This window comes from Manihot esculenta, chromosome 18 (assembly GCF_001659605.2).
Source record: "Manihot esculenta cultivar AM560-2 chromosome 18, M.esculenta_v8, whole genome shotgun sequence".
Classification (NCBI taxonomy): Eukaryota; Viridiplantae; Streptophyta; class Magnoliopsida; order Malpighiales; family Euphorbiaceae; genus Manihot; species Manihot esculenta.
Genome location: NC_035178.2, coordinates 6,216,560 through 6,237,070, shown reverse-complemented (window position 1 = coordinate 6,237,070; position 20,511 = coordinate 6,216,560). Strand labels below are relative to the sequence as shown.

General features: G+C 34.6%; 2 protein-coding genes across 2 annotated transcripts; one reads left to right on the top strand and one right to left on the bottom strand.

The window, feature by feature from the left end:
* Positions 1–552: 552 nt before the first annotated feature.
* On the top strand, positions 553–2,540 carry LOC110606639 (ethylene-responsive transcription factor RAP2-4). The gene has a single exon (XM_021745542.2). The coding sequence runs from the start codon at positions 1,135–1,137 to the stop codon at positions 2,239–2,241; it is 1,107 nt and encodes a 368-aa protein (XP_021601234.1). The 5' UTR covers positions 553–1,134; the 3' UTR covers positions 2,242–2,540.
* A 9,524-nt stretch (positions 2,541–12,064) lies between these two features.
* Positions 12,065–18,635, bottom strand: LOC110606913 (endoplasmic reticulum-Golgi intermediate compartment protein 3). The gene is made up of 13 exons (XM_021745918.2): positions 18,202–18,635; positions 17,336–17,409; positions 16,915–16,998; positions 16,668–16,748; positions 15,142–15,222; positions 14,768–14,860; positions 14,448–14,627; positions 14,244–14,311; positions 13,874–13,925; positions 13,698–13,751; positions 13,514–13,609; positions 13,320–13,386; positions 12,065–12,503 (listed from the first exon to the last, which is right to left on the bottom strand). Exons 1-13 carry the CDS (start codon positions 18,341–18,343, stop codon positions 12,412–12,414), a joined length of 1,164 nt encoding a protein of 387 aa, XP_021601610.1. The 5' UTR covers positions 18,344–18,635; the 3' UTR covers positions 12,065–12,411.
* Between the last annotated feature and the right edge of the window lie 1,876 nt (positions 18,636–20,511).

Genomic DNA, 20,511 nt, shown 5'->3' with positions numbered 1-20,511 from the left:
GTAATTCTCCACTTTTACAGGGAAAATTATTGGGCGCGAGTTTTGTTCTTTATAAATTGTTAAAAATTATTATTATTATTTTATTACAATAACATTTGAAGAAAACTCCTCTAATATTTAGTTTTGTGTATTTGGTAAGTATTTATTGTAAAATTACCCCAAAATGATAAATAAAAAAAATAATGATATAAAGAGAGCCTAACAAAGATGGGGTTTGTCATTAGGTTTAGGCTCCAAAAAGAAAATGTGAAAGGAAAAACCAAGTCAACAAGAATGGAGACCGATTCAAGCAATGCTAATTGGAACTTCCACTGTTTGACACGTGTCGTAATGAATATGACTTCACAGCACGTGGCAGCAATCAGTCGGCTCACTTACTTTGATTAACATTTTACACGTCACGACTCATGAAGTGGAGCCTGGCTGGCTGAGTAGGAGAAGGAGAGGTTAATAACTGACTTAAATGCGGTAAAAAGAGAAATTTGTAACTAAGGACGTGGTTAATTAAGATAATTAAGGCCCCCACCCTCATTATATTAAGGGCGAGAGAGCTGCTAGGATAAAGCAGAGAGGCTCAGAGTTGTCCACACACAAAAAAATTCTGAGAGAAAAAAAGAGTGCTTTGAGCGATTGTGAGATTTCTTCCGATTTTTGGTTTTGGTTTCTTTCTTCTTCTGTTAATCCCCCCTTCTGATAATCCCCGCTTCTCTGAATCCCTTTCTGTTAATCATCTGTCTTTCAGGTTCTGATTTTGGGTTTGTTTTTGAGAAAAATTTATAAACAAATTAGTAGAAAGCAAACTTAAGAAGGATTTCTCGAAAGCCAGGTGTTTTCAGAATCGAGATCCAGGTTTTTTAATTTAATTTTCCAAGTTTTTCTCTCTGTTTTCTGTTTTTTCCTTTCTTCGTAGCTGAATCAGCTTGGAGGGTTATTTTTTGGTCCCTCAAGGTTGGTTTTCTAGGCCTTGTATCGAAAGGGGTTATCTATTTCTAAACCTCTTCGATTTTTAATTTTTTTAAAAATATTTCTTTCCATTTTCAAAAGAAACCTTGTTATTTAATCGGTTAAGAAGCAGGTGGTAGTCTTTTAATCTTGATTTTTGTTAATTTTAGCTGAGAAATTTAGCTTTGGAAAATGGCAGCTGCAATGGATTTATACAGTAGCAGACATCCTCAATCAGACCCCTTTGGGGGCGAGCTAATGCAAGCACTTGAGCCTTTTATGAGAAGTGCTTCTTCTTCAACTACCCCTTCTTCTCCTTCTCCTTCTCCTTCTCCTTCTCCTTCTCTTTCGTCTTCTTTACCTCCTCTTCCCTCAACTTCTTATTCTACTTATGGTTACCTTTCTTCTTCTTCCTCTCAACAGCAGGCCTTTTTGTACCCTGATGGTTGCTTTACATTGACTTCCCTTCCATTTTCAACCGGGTTCTCGATCCAAGATCCCTCTGGTCTTCAGCAACCTAGTTCAATCGGGCTTAATCACCTTACTCCAACCCAGATCCATCAGATCCAGACACAGGTTCACCTCCAGAACCAAAATGGCTTACCTTTCCAGAATTACCATGTTCAGAACCAGCATACCCTCAACTTTTTGGGTCCCAAACCCATCCCTATGAAGCAAGTGGGCTCACCACTGAAACCCACCAAGCTCTACAGAGGAGTGAGGCAGCGGCACTGGGGAAAATGGGTGGCCGAGATTAGACTTCCCAAGAACCGGACCCGACTCTGGCTCGGCACTTTCGACACAGCTGAGGAAGCGGCCTTAGCTTATGACAACGCAGCTTACAAGCTCCGAGGTGACTTCGCAAGGCTCAACTTCCCCAACCTCCGCCATCAGGGGTCTCACATCGAAGGCAAGTTTGGCGAGTACAAGCCTCTCCATTCCTCAGTTGACGCGAAGCTGCAAGCTATCTGTGAAAGCTTAGCGGAATCGCAGAAACAAGGAGGAAAAGCTGAGAAGCAATCAAACTCGTCGAACAAGAAGAAAGCCCAGGTGGGGACGACCAAGCCGGCGGCGGCTAAGGAAGCTGATTCGCAGCGGAAAGTTACCATGGACAAATGTTGCAAGGTTGAGACACTGTCTCCCGTGTTGACTGAGAGCGAAGGTTCAGGAGGATCATCTCCTCTGTCAGATCTCACGTTTCCGGATTTCGAAGAGGCACCTTTGGATGTTGATTCTGGGAATTTCAATTTGCAGAAGTACCCATCTTATGAAATTGATTGGGCTTCTCTTTTATCCTAAAATTTGTCATTGTTGTCTATGTCAGGTGTTCATCTATGGTGTATTTTTAGGAATTTAGGGACTTGGTTGCTGCAATGAAGTTTTTGACAGTTGCAGAGCCAAAGTTGTCAAGGTCTTCAGTAGAGTATATCATTAAATAATGTTGATATTCATGTAAATGTTGGCCTCCATGGTTAGCTGGCTTTTTAATACACTGCTTAACTACGGAGAATTTGTACTTGTGAGAGTTCATATTAGTCCTGTAATATTTTTCCATTGTTACTTTGTCAGCAATAGCATCATGTTATTATATTCTCGTATATATTTGATTTTTCTCTCTTCTTCCTTAAATCTGTGGCAATATTTATCCATTACCAGCCAAAGGTTTCATTTGAAAGATGATTTGACCAAACAATAGGGAAGAAAAACACAATATCTGGATTTTGAGTTCTGTTGCAGGTCCTAAATAAGAACGAAGTGGATGGTTCATTGTGAGGGAATCATTGAAATTTTTAGTCATTAAAGGATGCAGTATATAGGACGGCAATGAAAAATACAAGATCAGGACTTTAGATGAGCAGAAGGAAAAAAATCTATTTTTAACTGTCAAATCATTTTCTACTGTTAAATTAGCCTCACATGTGAAGCAATTTAATCTAATTTTTCATGATAATTGTGAAAAAATTCAATCTAGTTGGCGGCAGTAAGGAGCTTTCTTGGTTTTAGGATGGACCGAGTAAACTATGCAAACCACTTCTCTGAACGGCATCGTCTTTTAGTGGCTAAAAGCATTAAGCATTAAGCTTACATTTTCAACTTTTAACTAATACTAGTCTTATTTTAATTTTTCAATGATAATTTAAAGATAATTTTAGGAATTTGATATTTTTTTCTATTATTTAGGAGAAAATTTATTATTATTATTTTTTAAAAAACATCATTCTCTAAATTATAAATGAGCTTTTAACGTATAACCTTATTATAACTTGTTCAATGAACTTGGCCTAAGCTCACAGTTTATTCAACAATTTAACCTTGGATCAAGGCTTTATTTAAAACTTTTTATAACCATTTGTGCGACTAAAATCACATGATTTGTCTCCTGGTTTCACTTTTTCACCATGAAAAGTGAAAAATACAACTGTTGTCTTGTCCTAGTGCTCAAATATTGTCTTGTCTTGGTCCTTTTCTTAACATTTTCAAATTCCAACAACACTGGCCACTCACCTCCAAGTGCAATGAATCACATTAATTCAAGATTTTGTCACCCACATGTCATGCTAGCTATCAAAATGTACCATACTTTATATTATTATAAGCAATAAATCTAAAGAAGGTACCTCTGCAGACAGAGAATGGCAGGAGAGAGTTTTTTTTTTTGAAATAATTTTACGGGGTAGAATTTGGAATATTTGATAAGTGGATGAAAAGTTTTGGAATTTCTTCTCTCATCTGTTCCTTAAGTTTTACAAGTAACAATATAAGAAGCAAGTGGTGATTTTAATTTATTCTTATTCTTTCTTCACACGATAGAAAAGGGCGTGTTCACACCAACAAAACCTCAAAAATTGTGAGATTTAGAGAAAATAAAGTTTATAATAATTAAATAAATTTAAAATTTGAAGAAAGTTTTCTTTTTCCTTTTATTTTCTTTCTCTTACTTGCTAGTGACGTCTAACGACTTTTTCATTACAGTAACACTCATTCTGTCTGCCAGACAGCTCTATACATACAGAATTGTCAGTTTTCTTATCTACATTAGACGATCATTTAATTTTTTTTAGTGCGCATGTGAAAAAGGGCTGCGGAAGGATTAGACCGATTTATTTATCATTGGTCCTTGGGTTCAAATGCAACCTGATCCGCTGAGCATTTGATGGCCCAAATCTGCACTGACGGGTAAGCTTGCCTAAGATCGTTCTGAGTTTTGGACCTGATCTATTCTTGCAGCCCTTGGCTCGAGCGAAAAGAGAGTGACAGGGCATACGGTTATCAAGTAATTTTATTAATAAAAATTTTGTAGCATAATTCTAAAAACTAAAATTATTTATAAAATATTAAACTATATTTAAAATAATAATAAATAATCAACAAATAAAATAAAAATATATAAAATGAAACGGTACACACCAATCGATGGTGTAAAATCGTTTGATAATGTTCTTCTTCTCTTTCTGATTAGTTAGTCTTTTTTTGTTTTTTTTATCATTTTTTTTATTCTTTTAGGATTAGCCGTAAAGTTTTTTTTGGTTATACTGAATATTTTTTATCTCTTATGCTTCCTTCGTACCACTCTTGTATATATTTTGTGCAATAAGAAAAAAAAATTCTTTCTACCATTTTCTGTTTCCATTATTTTTAATGGCAGATATAGTATAAGAGCTACAAATTTTTAAATTTTTTTTTTTTTTTTGCTAATGGTGGTAAATGAAAGAGAAATGATTAACACGCAGACTAATTAAGCTTGAACTCTAACCGTAGAGAAAGCAGCAATATTAAACTCATATAATCCTTTGTTTCTGCAAGAATCAGATAATACTTGAAGACAGTACCACTTACTTATAACAATTACTTGACTTGAAATAGATCCATCACACAAGCCTTAGCTGCCAAAATCAAATTGGGTTTTATTATTGGTGTTTTGCTTGAACCCAAAAATAAACCAAATAAGAGTAAATGGAGAAGAGTTGATGAAATGGTCTCTTCCTAGATGATTAATTCAATGTCCAAGGAGATTGCAGATACCTTCATCTACTCAACTTGGGCAAAAAAAGATTGTGGCCGGATCGGGAGGATCAATTTGGTGAAAAGTAAAGGGCCACAAATTTACTAGATACAAAAGCAAATTTCCTTAATGGAGTAAGATAACTCAACTGTGATTGCTTATTGTAGTAAACTTAAAAAGCCGTAGGAAGAATTAAATGTTCTTCAACTAAGGCCTCAATGCACATTGGAGCTATGCGTGCTTGTACTTGTGATATTTCGAATGAGATTATTGAGATAATGTCACAAACTAAACTTATTCAATTTCTCATGGGTCTGAATGAGTGTTATGAAAACATGTCAAAAACCAGATCTTAGTTCTTGACCCATTTCCACCTGTTGACAAAGCTTACTCAATGATTTTGAGGGTTGAAAAACAGAAAAATATCCAGTTAAACTTTACAAAGAATTCAGATAGCCAATGTTATATGATAAAGAATCATTTTGAGAAATCTATAAAGTATGTTAGATCAAATAATGGTCTGAAATTTATAGGACAGAATTGTCAATGGGTTTTAAAGGATTTTGGGGTTATTCATTAAAGAAGCTGTGTTTATTCTCCTCAACAGAATGGAGTTGTAGAAAGAAGGCATAGGTTCATATTTCAGTTGGCTAGAGCTTTGATGTTTCAGTCTAATACTCCCATTAAATTCTAGGGTGAAGCTGTTTTGCATGAAGTTTATCTTTTAAATAGGCTTCCCACACCAACTCTGTCTTGGAAGACTCCTTATGAAATGCTATATGGAAGGGAACCTACATATAAAGATTTGAAGTGCTTTGGGAGTCTATACTTCGCAACTAATGTTTTATCCTCGCAAGGATAAGTTTACACCTAGAGCCATCAGATGCATTTTTCTAGGCTATTCACCAGGGCAAAAGGGATACAAGCTTTATGATTTGGGTAGCAGTAGGATTATTGTGTCCAGGGATGTTAGATTTCATGAAGAGATTTATCCTTTCAAAACCACAAAAACTATTGCTGCTGCAGCTCAACCAGAATCTATTTTGCATATTTCTCATTTTTTTGATACTTAAAATATCACTTATAAATCTGAAAATACTAATGATACCCTTATACTCCGCATCATACTGATGGTCAAGAAGTTGATGAAATACCAGAAAGTCTCGAACATTCCTCACTAACTCTTGGACCCATCCCTACCAGACATAGCAATAGAACCAAAAAACCACCTACCTAGATCAATGACTATGTTACTACAATTAATAATGTCTCACATCACATCTTTAATCCAATAAGTATTAGACTTAATTTCAAATACAAACCTCTCACTTATCCCTAAATCACACTCAACATTTTATTGATGCACATATGAGCTTTGCTGCAAATTTATCTATTGTGCATGAACCAACTTGTTATTTGCTGGCAAGACTCAAACCAGAATGGATTCAGACAATGATAAAAGAGATAAATGTTTTTTAGTAGAATAGAACCTGGAAGATAACCAATCTTCCACCTAATGAGAAACTCATAGGTTGCAAATGAGTTTATAAAGTCAAGGTGAAAGTAGATGGATTCATTAACAGATTCAAGGCAAAGTTAATAGCAAAAAGCTATAACCAAGTTGAAGGTATTGACTTTCATAACAGTTTCTCCCCTATTTCTAAGGTAGTCAATATTAGATTATTTTTTACCATTGCTGCTACAAAATGTTAGTCTTTTCATCAACTAGACATAAATAATGCCTTTTTACGTGGCCATTTAGATGAAGAGGTTTATATGGAATTACTAGAAGGTTATTGTAATACCCGGCTAGACTCCGGTATCGGAATTCCTACCGTCCGGTGGAATCTCGGATGTCGGAAACCCCTAGAAGGGTAAAAGTATGTTTTTATGATATGTTTTCATGTTTTTAATAATTTTAAGTATGTTTTTAAGTGAGTTTTGTATGAAAAGTCTTTGGAGGAAAACCCAGGTTCGGCCGCCGAAAGTCAAGTTCGGCCGCCGAACATGCATGCGTTTTGGAGGCACGTTAGGCCCTCGAAAGCATGAGAAAAGGGGAGTCCAGGTTCGGCCGCCGAAACTCAAGTTCGGCCGCCGAACATGGCATGCATGCGGAGGCACATTCGGCCCCCGAACGTGGCCTGGCCAGCCACCTATAAAAGGGGCACTTAGCCGAAATGGGGGAGCTTTCTCCCATTTTCGGCCACAGCTAGCTTCCGACCTCCCTCTCCCCAAATCTTGTGTTCTTTCTTCAAATCTCCTCCATTTTTCTTGAGTTTTAACCTCACATTGCAAGTTTTGAGCATTTTTAAACAAGTTTGGAGCTTTGAAAACTCATGAGCTCATTTGCTTGGATCTCCGAGTTTTGGTCGTCTCTTTCTCGATCTTCAAGAGGTAAGAGCCGATCTTAAGTTCAATGTATGTTTTAAACAAGTTTTATGAAGTTTTATGGGGTAGAAATGCATGTTTAAGTTAGTTGAGCTATGTTAGGTTTTATGTGATTTATGGACAATGTATGTTGTTGAAGTGTTGTAGTTGGGGTATATGCTAGTTTGAGACCCCTAGGTGTAATGTATGATATGTATGCATGTTTTAGAACAAGTTTATGCATGATTTGAGGCTTGGGGAGGCAAGAGGCTCGTTTGAGCCGAGTTTCTGCCCATTTGGGAGAAACCAGGTTCGGCAGCCGAAGGAACTTTCGGCCGCCGAACCCCCCTTGTGGAGGCAGCATTCGGCTGCCAAAGCTTGCCCCCGAAAGAGGACTTTCGGATCTGTTTGGGACTTTCGGCCGCCGAAGGTGCCGCCGAAAGTGCCTGACTTTCGGATCTGTCTGGGACTTTCGGCCGCCGAACCTGCCGCCGAAAGTGCCCTGTCCAGCCTTTCTTTGCATGTTTTGTATGAATGTTTTGAGATGTTTTAGGGGGTTTTTGGGGGATGTTTTTAGAGTTATGTTCTAGTATGTTTGGTCCCTCATTTGAGTCCACCTGTGTAGGTTCGGACCCGAGGAACCGAGGACCCCAGCAGTGAGTCTGCTGCCCCAGTGTCTGGTCAGAGCTACCCAGAGGTGAGTGGAATAACTCTTATGCTTTTAAAATAAATAAATCAGTTTTAGCATGATTCGCGCATCATGAATGCCATGAGATATAATAGGGTGCTTGCATTAGAATTCACGAATATGTTGCATTGCATATTATGTTGATGATGCGGATGAATGTTGAATGATCCTTTAGTCCTCCTATGTTATGATATGATGATGATACGGTACGGAAGACCAGTGAGGCCCATTCTACGCCCCTGGCACTATGTAAGAGAAAGACCAGTGAGGCCCATTCTACGCCCCTGGCACTATTGGAATGTTATGTCATGTTATGTATGTAAGAGAAAGACCAGTGAGGCCCATTCTACGCCCTTGGCACTATTGGAATGTGTAGAGGACTATTGGTGACAAATTCATCCTTGATGTGATTAGCTGTGATGTGATGCATTTCATGTTATCATATGTTTTAAATGTTTTACTATTCTGCTCACTGGGCTTTGTAGCTCACCCCTCTCCCCTAACCCCAGATGTGCAGGTACAGGGTAGACCAGGAGGTTAGCCAGAATTCTGAAGCATGTTTATGTAATAAGTTAGATTGTGGACATGATAATTGTACTATGATGTAATGTAAGAGATTATAGTATGTTATGTAATGAGGTATATTGAGGTTATAGTTGTGCTTGACCCTATGAGTATTGTAATCCCTTGTTGATACATGATCTTAATGTCTTTTGATGTTTATGTTTAACCAACTCAACTTATGATGTATCGCCCACTGGGGCAATGATGAGATCCCACTAAGGGATAAATGTTTAAGTTATGCTATGATTAGTGAATGCACAGGTTGAGTATGGTGTATGATGAAAAGGAAAGTTTTAATCTTTATGTATGATTGTTGATCATGTATGGGATTGAACAGGTTTACAGGTTCTATGTCAGGCTTGCTACGGGTCCCGGCGGCCTTAAGCCGATCTGGATCCTAGCGCCGGTAGCGGTCCGATTTTCGGGTCGTTACAGTTATGATAGGGCTAAACCTGGGCAAGTATGTAAACTAAAAAGTCATTATATGGGCTTAGATAAGTTTCCAGACAATGGAATACAAAACTTACTAATCAGCTGCAGAAATATGAGTTTAAACAATCATGCCATGGTAATTGTTTATTTATAATGTCCAAACACAATGTCTTCTTGACTTTGCTGGTCTATATAGATGATGTACTGCTCAGGCAATTCAGAGGAAGAGATTAGAAAGGTAAAGAGTTTTTTGAATGGAAAATTCTCTATAAAGGACATGCAGCAGGCCAAATACTTGTTGGGTTTGGAAATAATAAGGTTTGCAGCTGGTTTGTATGTCAACCAAAGAAAATATGCCGTGGACTTGATCAATGATGCAGGTTTAATGGGTGCAAACCCGCTACAACTCCCTTGATAAAAGATCATAAGTTATATAAAGATGATAGCCTTAAGTTAGAAGATCCTTATGCTTACAGAAGGCTAGTAGGCAGACTGTTGTATTTGGGATATACCAGGCCAAATATTGCTTATGCAACTCAGCAGCTTAGCCAGTATGTTCATGATCCCAAACATCATCATTGGATGAATGCTCTTTGTGTTCTAAGATACTTGAAAGGAAGACCTTCCTTGGGGCTCTACTTTTCAACAGATAACAATATGAAATTAGAAGCCTTCTGCGATTTAGACTAGGCTTCCTGTGTTGATAGCAGAAAGTCATTAACTTGTTTTTATATTTTTCTAGGAAAGTCAATTGTTAGCTGAAAAATCAAAAAGCAAACTACAATTTCAAGATCATCAGCTGAAAGTAAAATATCGATCCATGGCCTCAACAGTTTGTAAACTATAATGGATTAGTTATATTCTACAAGATTTCAAGATACAAATCATTTCCCCCTATAACTTTGGACTGTGTTAATCAAGCAGCCCTACACATCACAGCTAATCCAGTCTTTCACGAAGAGACTAAGCATTTGAATATTGACTGTCAGGAGCAATACAAAAACGGTTTTATTTCTCCTCAAAAAATATCTTCCAGCAACTAGATAGTTAATTCATTCACAAAAGCTCTTAGTGCACCTATTTTTCAGTTTTGGTTTTCAAGTTGGCCTTAATGATTATTACTAGGCCTCAACTTGAAGAGGGGATGTAAAATTGTTAGATAATCTTCTTCTTCTTCTCTCAAATTAGTTAGTCTTTTTTTATCTTTTATCATTCTTTTATTCCTTTAAGATTAGTTGTAAAGCTTTTTTGGTTATTTTGAGCTGGTTTTTGTCTCTTTTCAGCGGGCATACTTTCTTTATATCACTGCGCTATATATATTTTGCTTTTATGTATTTTGTACAACGAGAAATAAAAAACCCTTTCTACCATTTTCTATCTCCCTTATTTTCAATGGCAAAATACTTTTAATCCCTCGTGATCTTGATAGATGATTTTTTGTGTGACAGTATGCAGGTTCCAAGAAAATCAAAACTTCTTTTTTATCTTTCAAATAATGGAAGGAATCAATGATATCATTTCAATCATAAATCATATTATTGATAGGAAGGTCAAATGTGATATTTTCCTCGCAGTTCATAACTAAAGCCATTCATTTCAACGCTTTTTTTTTTTTTTTTTCTAAAGGTAAAAAAAAATTCATTAATGGTCCTAGGTAGGGGTGAGCAGTATTCGGTTCAAATCGAAAAAATCGATCGAACTGAATTGATTTAAAAATTTGGTTCGGTTTTTTATATATTTCAGTTTGGTTCAGTTTTTAATTTCAAAAATTTCAGTGATTTCGGTTCGGTTCGGTTTTGATCAGAAAAAAATCGAAAAAACCGAACCAAACCGATTAGTAATAATAATATGTTTTTTCAAGAGAAATTAAATCATATTAAAATTAAAATATTTTAATTAAATTTTAAAATACTAAAAATAAAATGTAAAAAATAAAAAAAATATTAAAAATCGAAACCGATCAAACCGAACCGAATCGAATCGAATCAGACCGATTCGGTTCGATTCGGGTTCTGATCAAAATCGGTTCGGTTCGGTTTTTATAAACACTAAAATTTCGGTTTTCGGTTTATTCGGTTCGGTTCGGTTTTGAACCGAACCGACCGAATGCTCACCCCTAGGTCCTAGGGGACTGGAAAGGTGCTGTAAAGGTAATTTGTTGGCAAGAATTAAGAAAGGATTCATCCTCGAAGCAATGGCAGCCAAAGAATAAACTGCCTAATTATAATTTCTAAGAACATAAGAGAATGAGATATCTTGAAAGGTTGTGGAAAGTGTCTTGACATTATTGAGAAAATTGTGTATCTCTAACGAAACTGAAAGCGTATCTCCATTAACCAACTTAATAAGAACTTGACAGTTTTCTTCAAAGTTGACTTTCTCAAAGCCTTTAGCTTGAGCCAATCTTCATGGCAAGCTAAGAATTCCAGCATGAACGGATATGAGATTGCATGCACTTTCTTACATGACCAATCTCTTAATTGAAGTTGGTGATTTCTAGCAATGGCAATAATCTTCCCACAGCTATCCTGTCTTCTCACAACAGAATCAAAGTTGATTTTGAATACATCTTGCCCCATAGGAGACGTTTTTTGTCTAAACTCACTGAAGCAACGAGATACACTTGTAATACTACTCTATTGAGCTTCAGAGAATTCTAAGTGATGCTTTACTGTCCTGTTAATCACCTCATCACTTAGCAAAGTTCGCTGCTCAAATATGAAGAGATTCTATTCCTTCAAATATGCCATAAAAGGAAGACTAAAAAAGTAATAAGTGAGATCCCTTCCGCATGAAAGTCTCAAGGGTGATTTAAACCTCACTTCAATCGCTTTTGGACATTTAAACAGATTCAATCTTCCCACAATGAGGGCATTCTTTTGAAAGATGAAGCATCCTTCAGTTGAAGAGCTAAAGACTACGAAATGGGGTGAATGCATTACGAAACTTTCTTTTTTTTTTATAATATTTGAACGAATTGGATTGCGACGCAACAGAACAGACGAGATAGTTGGGAAACATGAGCACTCTCATGTAACCCAAAAGATAATAAGGGAGATCCACAATCATCAAACAAAAATGGCTCGGTTGTTTCTCCATACCCACTTGTGAATTCTTTCGAGTTCTTAGCCAAGGAAACAATGAAAATCCCTTTCACATAGATTTTTGTATCAGCAGTGCCATTGCATTAACCAGAATGAGACCGAGAGGGACATTTCATTGCACATATAAAATGAACTATAAAAATAATTCTAATTCATTGATCATACATCATGAATCTTTACTGAAAGTTAGTTGTGATCCAAAGCCGCTGGCCAACTCCACTTCTCGTCGTTCAACCCAATTCTATTTGCGAAGCCAGTTACTGACAGACCAAACTGAATACAGCAGCAAACCAGGCCAATCAGTTGTGCTATCAACTAAATTTACCGATTTCCATCTTCTTCTTGATTGCCTTTTGCCCATGATATATAAATGAATCCAGTATTCCAGAAACGGTGAAAACACCTAAGCACAGTAACAGCGAAATAATTGACAAGTCAAATTAGCACGTATGAAAAAAGATTATATAGCTTTATTAGCATATGTTATATATGGTAAATTGACTTGAATATAAATGAGTCATTCCAAAACGACCAACCAAATAAAACAAACATAACATCTTGAAAATTGAAGGGAAGATTATAGGATACTCCCGGCACACAAAAAATAATGCTCCATCTCTCACAAAAATGTGGTGGGTCCTTCATAATATGGGAAGTGGATCCCACATGATTGTGAGAGATTGTGCATGTGCGTTGGAAGCACCTAATAATCTCTCATACTGAAGTTCCACTTTTCTTCTTGTATTCAAGAATCACACAGCATTTTGAGCCCACAAGAAAACCACAGCTAATAATCTCTCATAGTGAAGTTCCGCAAACCACACAGCATCTGAATGTAATTATGAGACCACAAAAACTGCACTACATTTTGGATCACATGATAGTATGACCATATCGACAAAATTTCATGACAACAGAATTGGGGAAAATGCACACTTGACAGGGAAAACCACTGGCAACCTCTAAAATTACAGGTCAATAACACACATTAAGCATCTATGGTCAAAATGGAAACCCACTTTTTGAGGAATAATGGTGTACCATGCTAGGTCAGTAGTAGCCCATATACACAGTGGTACAATTCCAGTTATTTGTACTGATAAAGCCAGAGAGGGAGAGAGACAATCCCAATCATTGATGAGAATAACTCAAAACGAGTACAGCAAGAAAGTTGTGCTAATAGAATGATGATGCAATAGTTCAGGGAAAGGTTTGTTACCTCCAACAATAGCGCATACATTGGTCAGGAAGTGCAAGAATGATATATGCTCCTCTGTGAAAGTAACCTGCAAAAGTTAAACCAGGTAAGGAAAATGGGACAAAAAAAAGTCCCCATGATCAAGCAGACAGTTCCAAGAGTAACCATCATTAATGATGCTATAAAATTAAATTTTTTATTGGCATGAAACCCACCTTAATTGGAGAAAGGTCATAAAAGAAGAAAACTCCTGGGACGGATTGAAGAAGGCGACCGACTTCTTCACTTCTAAAATGTTCGGTCACAGAAAACTGAAAAAGAAAAATTCCAAATGTCATGTCATTTCACATTTAATATATATGAATGAATTCAGACTGAATTATTTGAGATGTTCCAGACCTGGTTTGACTGAATTGTGTGCCCACTGACATCTGTGTATACAGTAGGTACAACCTGCAAAATAAAGATCCCTTTCAGTGAACACCCAAGGACAAAGGTCCAAATTCTTCAATTGGTCGGCCACATTGAACTGAGAAGTGATAGAAGTAACAATAGCATTCATCCAGGACAATGACCTTGATAAAGTACTGGTACAATCCACTGGGAGTTTCTTGTGTCCAATGCACGCTGAAAGTTGGAAAAACAAGTAGAGAATGCCAACATAGTGTTAGTTTAGGTTAGAACAACAACTATCAATACTTAGGCTTCTTTTTCAAAAGAGAGTTATTCTTTAGATTTTGCCGAATCTTATTAATACTACTAAACTTTCTTATATAAATTTAGTACATTCTTTTTTTTTTTTAATATTTGCAACCAAATAATGAAAAATTAAATTATTTTCTTAGAAAATATTTTTCCTCGTACAAGTTATTTTCTTGAAACAAACAGAGCCTTAGAGCAAAATAGATAGACACCACAAAACAGGTTGAGAGCATAGAGAATTACCCATCAAGAGGATTCACAATACCAGGAAAATAATCTCCAAAAGCTAGCCTGTTGACCTTGTGACTTATCTGCATCACATTCCGTAAATTAGTCATATGGCTGGTCTAACAAAACATGAAAACTAGATTACAATATCTTTTTGTGCAATGTCCTATAATAGATGTCTAATCTCCTGGTAGGCCAAAAGAAAAGATTATCACTTACATTAAAACTGTCCTTTTGAAATGCCAGCAGATCATGTACGTGAACATTTGATTGTTGAAAGCTCTTGCCAGGTGCAAAGTGAAAATTACCAGCCACCTTATTAACTTCCAAAAATCCATAAATATTGCACCCTTCACCTGCCTCATCCTTAATCCTTTGTAGAAAACCTTCCCTTTTGCACTGAACAAAACTATGTAATATTTATCATGTTCATCCAATCATGTGGTCCCAAGACTAGCTAGGAGTGGCTCAACCACGTATAAATCTAAAAGTTGCTTAGATCTAGAAAAGGTAACAAATTGAAAGACAAGCTGACAGACCTGGTCAATCAAATCCGGATTTGACATTGCCCAACCTTTCCTTCGATATGCTTCACGAACTTCCTCACAAGAATTACAACACTCCTCATCTGACTGCAATTAAAAGGAAATATCAGAAAGTACCACAGACAAATAAAGAATAAATTGTAATATGATCTTTATCATTAGTAACGACACAATTAAGACTACTCTTAGCAGGCCTCCTGAAAGAAGGCATAACTGAATGCAAGCCACAAAAATAGATGCTTCTCTTTTCCCTTCTTTGAGAGGGAAAACAATATGCAAAAACATTAGAATGCTGAGCTCATTAATTAACAATTTGATGCTGCACTACACTTATTTTTCTCACAATATTTCCTGACTGACAAGCTTACCGCTTCAGCACCATAACATGAACCACAATATGTCTCATTATGCTCAAGCCTGCCACCATGTCTCTGCAAAGGCTTTTCAATCTGCACCAATTACAAATAGTAATAAGTGACACAAGAAGAGACAGAAAGGCAAAACGATAATTTAATAGGACCTATATGTTAAAACAGACAAAGCATAATGATCCTAGCATCAGTAAAAGAAAGAAAAAGATGAGAACTTCTGGGACGAGTGAGGATGATCTATATGTAGCTCCTAATATCAAATCAAAGGTGAGGATGATATGTAGAGCAGTGAATTGAATAAATCAGGCATTGCTTGAAGCATAGTTGCTAGAATCATATGATTCTTGATTTGAGTCGACTCCTTAACCTAGCAATTCAAATCTATAGGATGAAGCGCAAATGTACCTGAATCATGACTGACTTAGAAGAATTAATAGTAAATTGGATGAATCAATATCACTCAACCGATTCAGTTGATTCTTTTTCTAAAGGCCTTTAAGATTTTACCTCATATTTACTATGAGAAGTGTACACAAAACCTTCTCTAAGTTATTTTTCTTACACTATCCATTCTTTTCCCTGTCCATCTTCTTCCCCCCTGCCCCCACCCCCACCCCCCACCCCCTCTTTTTTGTTAATTTACTTCTCTAGTTATACATGTCAAATTAGGACATATTATATGAATATATTTCAACCTTTTAATTTAGCCAACTACCCCTTCTCATTAGTTAATTATTTGACCAAATTTAAAGAAGAGTTCCAACACATGTACAATGCTAATAATTATCTACAACTCAAAAAAACATAATGATAATATAGAACTGTATAACATCTAAGAATATATTGTTCTATTATCATACTTCTAATATATATATATATAAAATGTTACTTGTTACTTTGGGACATATATCATTTTTAATTAATTTTTAAAATTTCTATAGAAACTTACAATCCAATCCAATTCTCAATTGACCAATCATAGATTCCCAATTCAAATCTCGATTTGACAACTATAGTTTGAAGATCTATAAATGGAATATATTAGCTAATTGTTTGTTATACCCAGAATCATATAGGGAACTTGGCTATATAGGCGCAACTTAGCTTGTTATATAGGCGCAAAGCTTCCATATTGTAAAATGAATTAATTATTTATCATCTCTCTGCTTCTCACATCAGTCAAGAAAAAAAATATATATATCCGCCAAGTTGAGTAAGGAAGAATTCATCCTTGAGTGAGATTCCAACTTTCACTTCAATTGTAAGACAAATTAAGGTTACCCAGATTGCTGACAAAGACGAGTTGGTACATTCAGACATAACGCAATACCATCATGATTCATGATAGCAACTTGATGAGATAATGGATTAATGAGCAGATATATCCTACAAGGGAAGGGTATGCTTCCCACCGTAAGTATGAATATAGAACATTTGAAGGTAAATTGAAGGAACTCATTCAATACATGATGTGCACCAATGTAGTTTCCAATAGAGACATCCAACAATATTATATTACTAACCTTAGGAGCACCAATACCATCTTGCCGTAATTCTATTACATTGCCATTAGAATCTAGTCTTTTCTTGAAAATATCATGTTTCTGCAAGAAATAAAGGTGTCTTTAGCAATAGCTCGTATAAACTTTGTAAGAACTTGGACAAAAACTCATAAGAAGCATGCTCTGCACATTCATTAATTTAGACAAGTAATCATAATTAACAACAAAAACTCTGAAGTGAGATATTATGAAGTCCTGTGATACATACTACATCAAGATGCTGCTCTCCACTGATGTCCATTGCATCAAGGCTGAGAATAGAACATGGAAGGGCTGGAAAGGTGATGTCAAACTGCATTTACAGGCATTGACAGAGGCACAGATCTATTACTTGGAGATATAATAAATATAACATAGAGCAGGTAATGCAGAAAAGAAGTTTTAGGAAATAAACCATGCATGCAATAAAATTATAAAAATGATTCTATTTACAGAATCCATGCTCTCAAATGCCATTCACATTTTTTACTAAAAAAAAAAACAGTTTTGATTATGATAAGTTAGCGAAATGCATAAGAAATCTACCCTAAATCTAATATAAGCAAAATTTGATCATTATAATAGTAAAGTAGTTTCCATCACTTCAAAGCTAATTGATACTTATATTATTTGCTAAACTAAGTCATTACGTTGATACGTAAAGTCTCCCCTCTTGAAGTATCCACCACAAGCTTTGTTTCAGTCACGGCATGGAGATACAACCCTGCAATAAGAAGAAAAATTAGTAAGCCCAAAGAAAAGAAGGCAATTTGAGAGAACAAACAAAAGCTCTATATTTCATTGGCTCATTGCTAAATTGATTAACTTTTATCTGTTAAGAGTGCATTTTGTACAAGGTTAAAAATTCGAAGATAAGTGCTCTTGTATGTTCTAAGGGAGTAATTGTTAAAAGAGTATAAAAATAATTAATGGTGTTTTGTAGAAGTTTAAAAAGGAAAGTTAAATAAAATTATATTAATCTTGTATATTTCAAGGGAGCAACTGTTAAAGGAGTAAAAAATAATTGAGAAGGGAACAAAGCAAAAACTCATTCGCAAAATCACACACATCTTTTGCTTCTCATAAGAACTAAGAAGGCTTTACATGATATATGTCTCCACAATTTGCATCCATCAGTAACCATCTCTTGTCCAAGACGCTCGACTTAACTAGACACACCAAATAAAGACCCAGCTAGTACAAGAATAAGAGCTCCACTTATAATATAGCTTCCGGGGAAAAAATAAATTTTCAATTGAAGCGAATTACAAAAGCACTAAAACTACAAAATGAGGAAAATAATGCCCACCAAAAAAAGACAACTTCTTTTTCTCTAATTTCAAACAAATGACTCAATTTCGGAATCAACAATAATGTAGTTTAAGTCCCAATTCATTGCAAATAGAGTCTATACAGATCCAATTCACTGCAAAGAAACAATAACTACAAAAAATAGAATTGGAAAAAGAGAGAGTGTAACAAAAAAATAAATAAAAAAAGGGACTATAGAACGTACTGAGCTCGGAGATGAAGAGGAGAAGCATGACAATGGATGAGGCGATAGTGATAATGCCACCGGAGAGTGTACGGCTGTAGAAATCCTCATTGATTTTAGGATAAGCGTCCAAACTCCTTAGCTTGCTCATTAAACCCTCCATATTCCACAGTGATCAAGTCAATGACTCGATTGATGAAGATGGATGAACAGACGATTGATGATGTTTTAAATAAAAACAAAATTAAAGTAGAGAAATATAAATTAAGGATCACAAACAGCAAAAAGGGGGAAAAAAATCAATATAAGTATGGATAATTTAACCTAAGATGCTTAGTTGTTGTAAGGAGAGAAACTGACCTACGCTTAGTTTGTTAAGGAGGCGTTTAGGGAGGCAGCTGAAGCCGACCTTCGCCTTTGCTACTTGCGTTTGTTTTATTACTGTGTTTTTTTTTTAACTTTTCTTTCTTCCTCCCTCCAATTTAATTGGTGCCAGCAAGAGAATGGCCTTTTCTATCCGCTGTAATTTCGCTTTTAAAATTACTTTGTTTCTAGAGATAAATTTACTATTCAGTCTCCCTATTATAAATATATTATTAATTAATTTTTTTATTTGAAAAAATAATATATTGATATATTATTATTATTTTAAATATTATAAAAATTAAATAATAAAATATTTAACAATTAAAATTAATAAAATATTTTACTGCTAAACATTTTAAATAAAAAAAATTTACTATTATTTTTTATTCGTTACACATTATGTTTATTCGTTAACGGTGTAATTATAAATGGACGTTATCTTTAATTGTATAATTATTATTTATCTATATTATTTTAGAAAATTTTAATATTTTTATATAATTATTACTAATTTTTAATGTTGTTTTTATTTTCGAAATATTGAAATATTTTATTTTTTAATTAATTTTTAAAAATAATATTTTATTTATATTTTTAAATAATAAATAAATTTGAATATAATTATATTTGTATATACATTTTAAAATTTTGCTTTATTGAATAACTCAATTTGTTAACAATAAAATTAGAAATATTTGTTCATAATTGACTAAAAATTTTGTTATATATTGACTTGAGATTTTAGCAATTCATTAGCTTTGAACTCAGTATAGAAATTTATATAATGTGATTACTGATTATTATATGAAAATGGGCTATCATATAATATTTTTTAAAAGTAAATATTAAATTAATATTTTATTATAAAATTGTGAAAGTAATTTTTAAAATTTTTATAAAATTTTAAAAAATTTTATAAAGTACAAATTGAAAGGGCTTCAAATTAAAAGATCAATAATGAATTTTTCTATATTATATGTATTAAATAATAAATATTTAATGATTAAAATTATTATAAAGACTAATAATATATTTTTAAAAATTATAAAAATATTTAAATATTAATGAGACAGGCCCAAGAACAGTTGGGGGAGGCCGGCCATGAAAGAATTGATATAAAAACTAACAGGGAAGCCCATAGGAAGGCTGTTGTGTGAGCCTCTTATATGCTTAAATTAAGCGAGCCCAACTCCCAAAGGACTGCTTATGATTGTGCTAATCAAATTCAAAGTTTATTTTAATTTTTTTTATAAAAAATTATAGAAACTAGTTCTCAGAGAATATGTATGGATTTGATCGTAATTTTTATTAAATTTAATGATTGATTTTTTTTATGATAATAATGATAAATATATCGACAATGAGCATAAAAATTTCCCATTATCAGACATATGGTAGAAACATGTGATGGAGTTCACTTCAAGAATGAAAAATATTCCATACACTTGACAAATGATTACCAATTGGAATCACAATCAAACGTGAAATTCTCTTACCCAAAAACAAAAGCTTCCATTTCCATATCTATATATAGCCACGAGCAACTTTTTTTTTTTTCATAAAAGTAATTGTAGGTATGAGAACTCTACATTGAATTTATTAAATGAGTAATATAATTTTTAATTATTGAACATTAGTGAATGAATGAATAATACCCATTCTTAAAAATTTAAAATTTTTAATAAAAATTTATAATAATTTATATTGTATTTTGAACTAGCAATATTTCAAGCCAAGCATAGGCACTAGAGAGAGAGAGGAGTGGAATCAATGATTTTTATTTTGCTTAACTGCATAGATAGCATAAACTTTTGGCAATAATCATTATAGGAGCAATTTATTCTTAGTAAAAAATTAAACTAATTGATCTGTCTAAATATGGAAGTAGAAAAGAAAACCCATGAGAGATTTTGCTATAGCAGTAGAGTAGAGGCAATGATTAAAGCTCAAATTCCCTCAACATAA

Coding starts and splice junctions, on each gene's coding strand:
- LOC110606639 (XM_021745542.2), top strand. CDS start 1,135: ATGGCAGCTGCAATGGATTTATACAGTAGCAGACATCCTCAATCAGAC.
- LOC110606913 (XM_021745918.2), bottom strand. CDS start 18,343: ATGGAGGGTTTAATGAGCAAGCTAAGGAGTTTGGACGCTTATCCTAAA. Junction 17,410..18,201: donor CCTCTTCATCTCCGAGCTCA/GTACGTTCTATA, acceptor TTCTTATTGCAG/GGTTGTATCTCCATGCCGTG. Junction 12,504..13,319: donor TGTATGCGCTATTGTTGGAG/GTAACAAACCTT, acceptor TACTGTGCTTAG/GTGTTTTCACCGTTTCTGGA.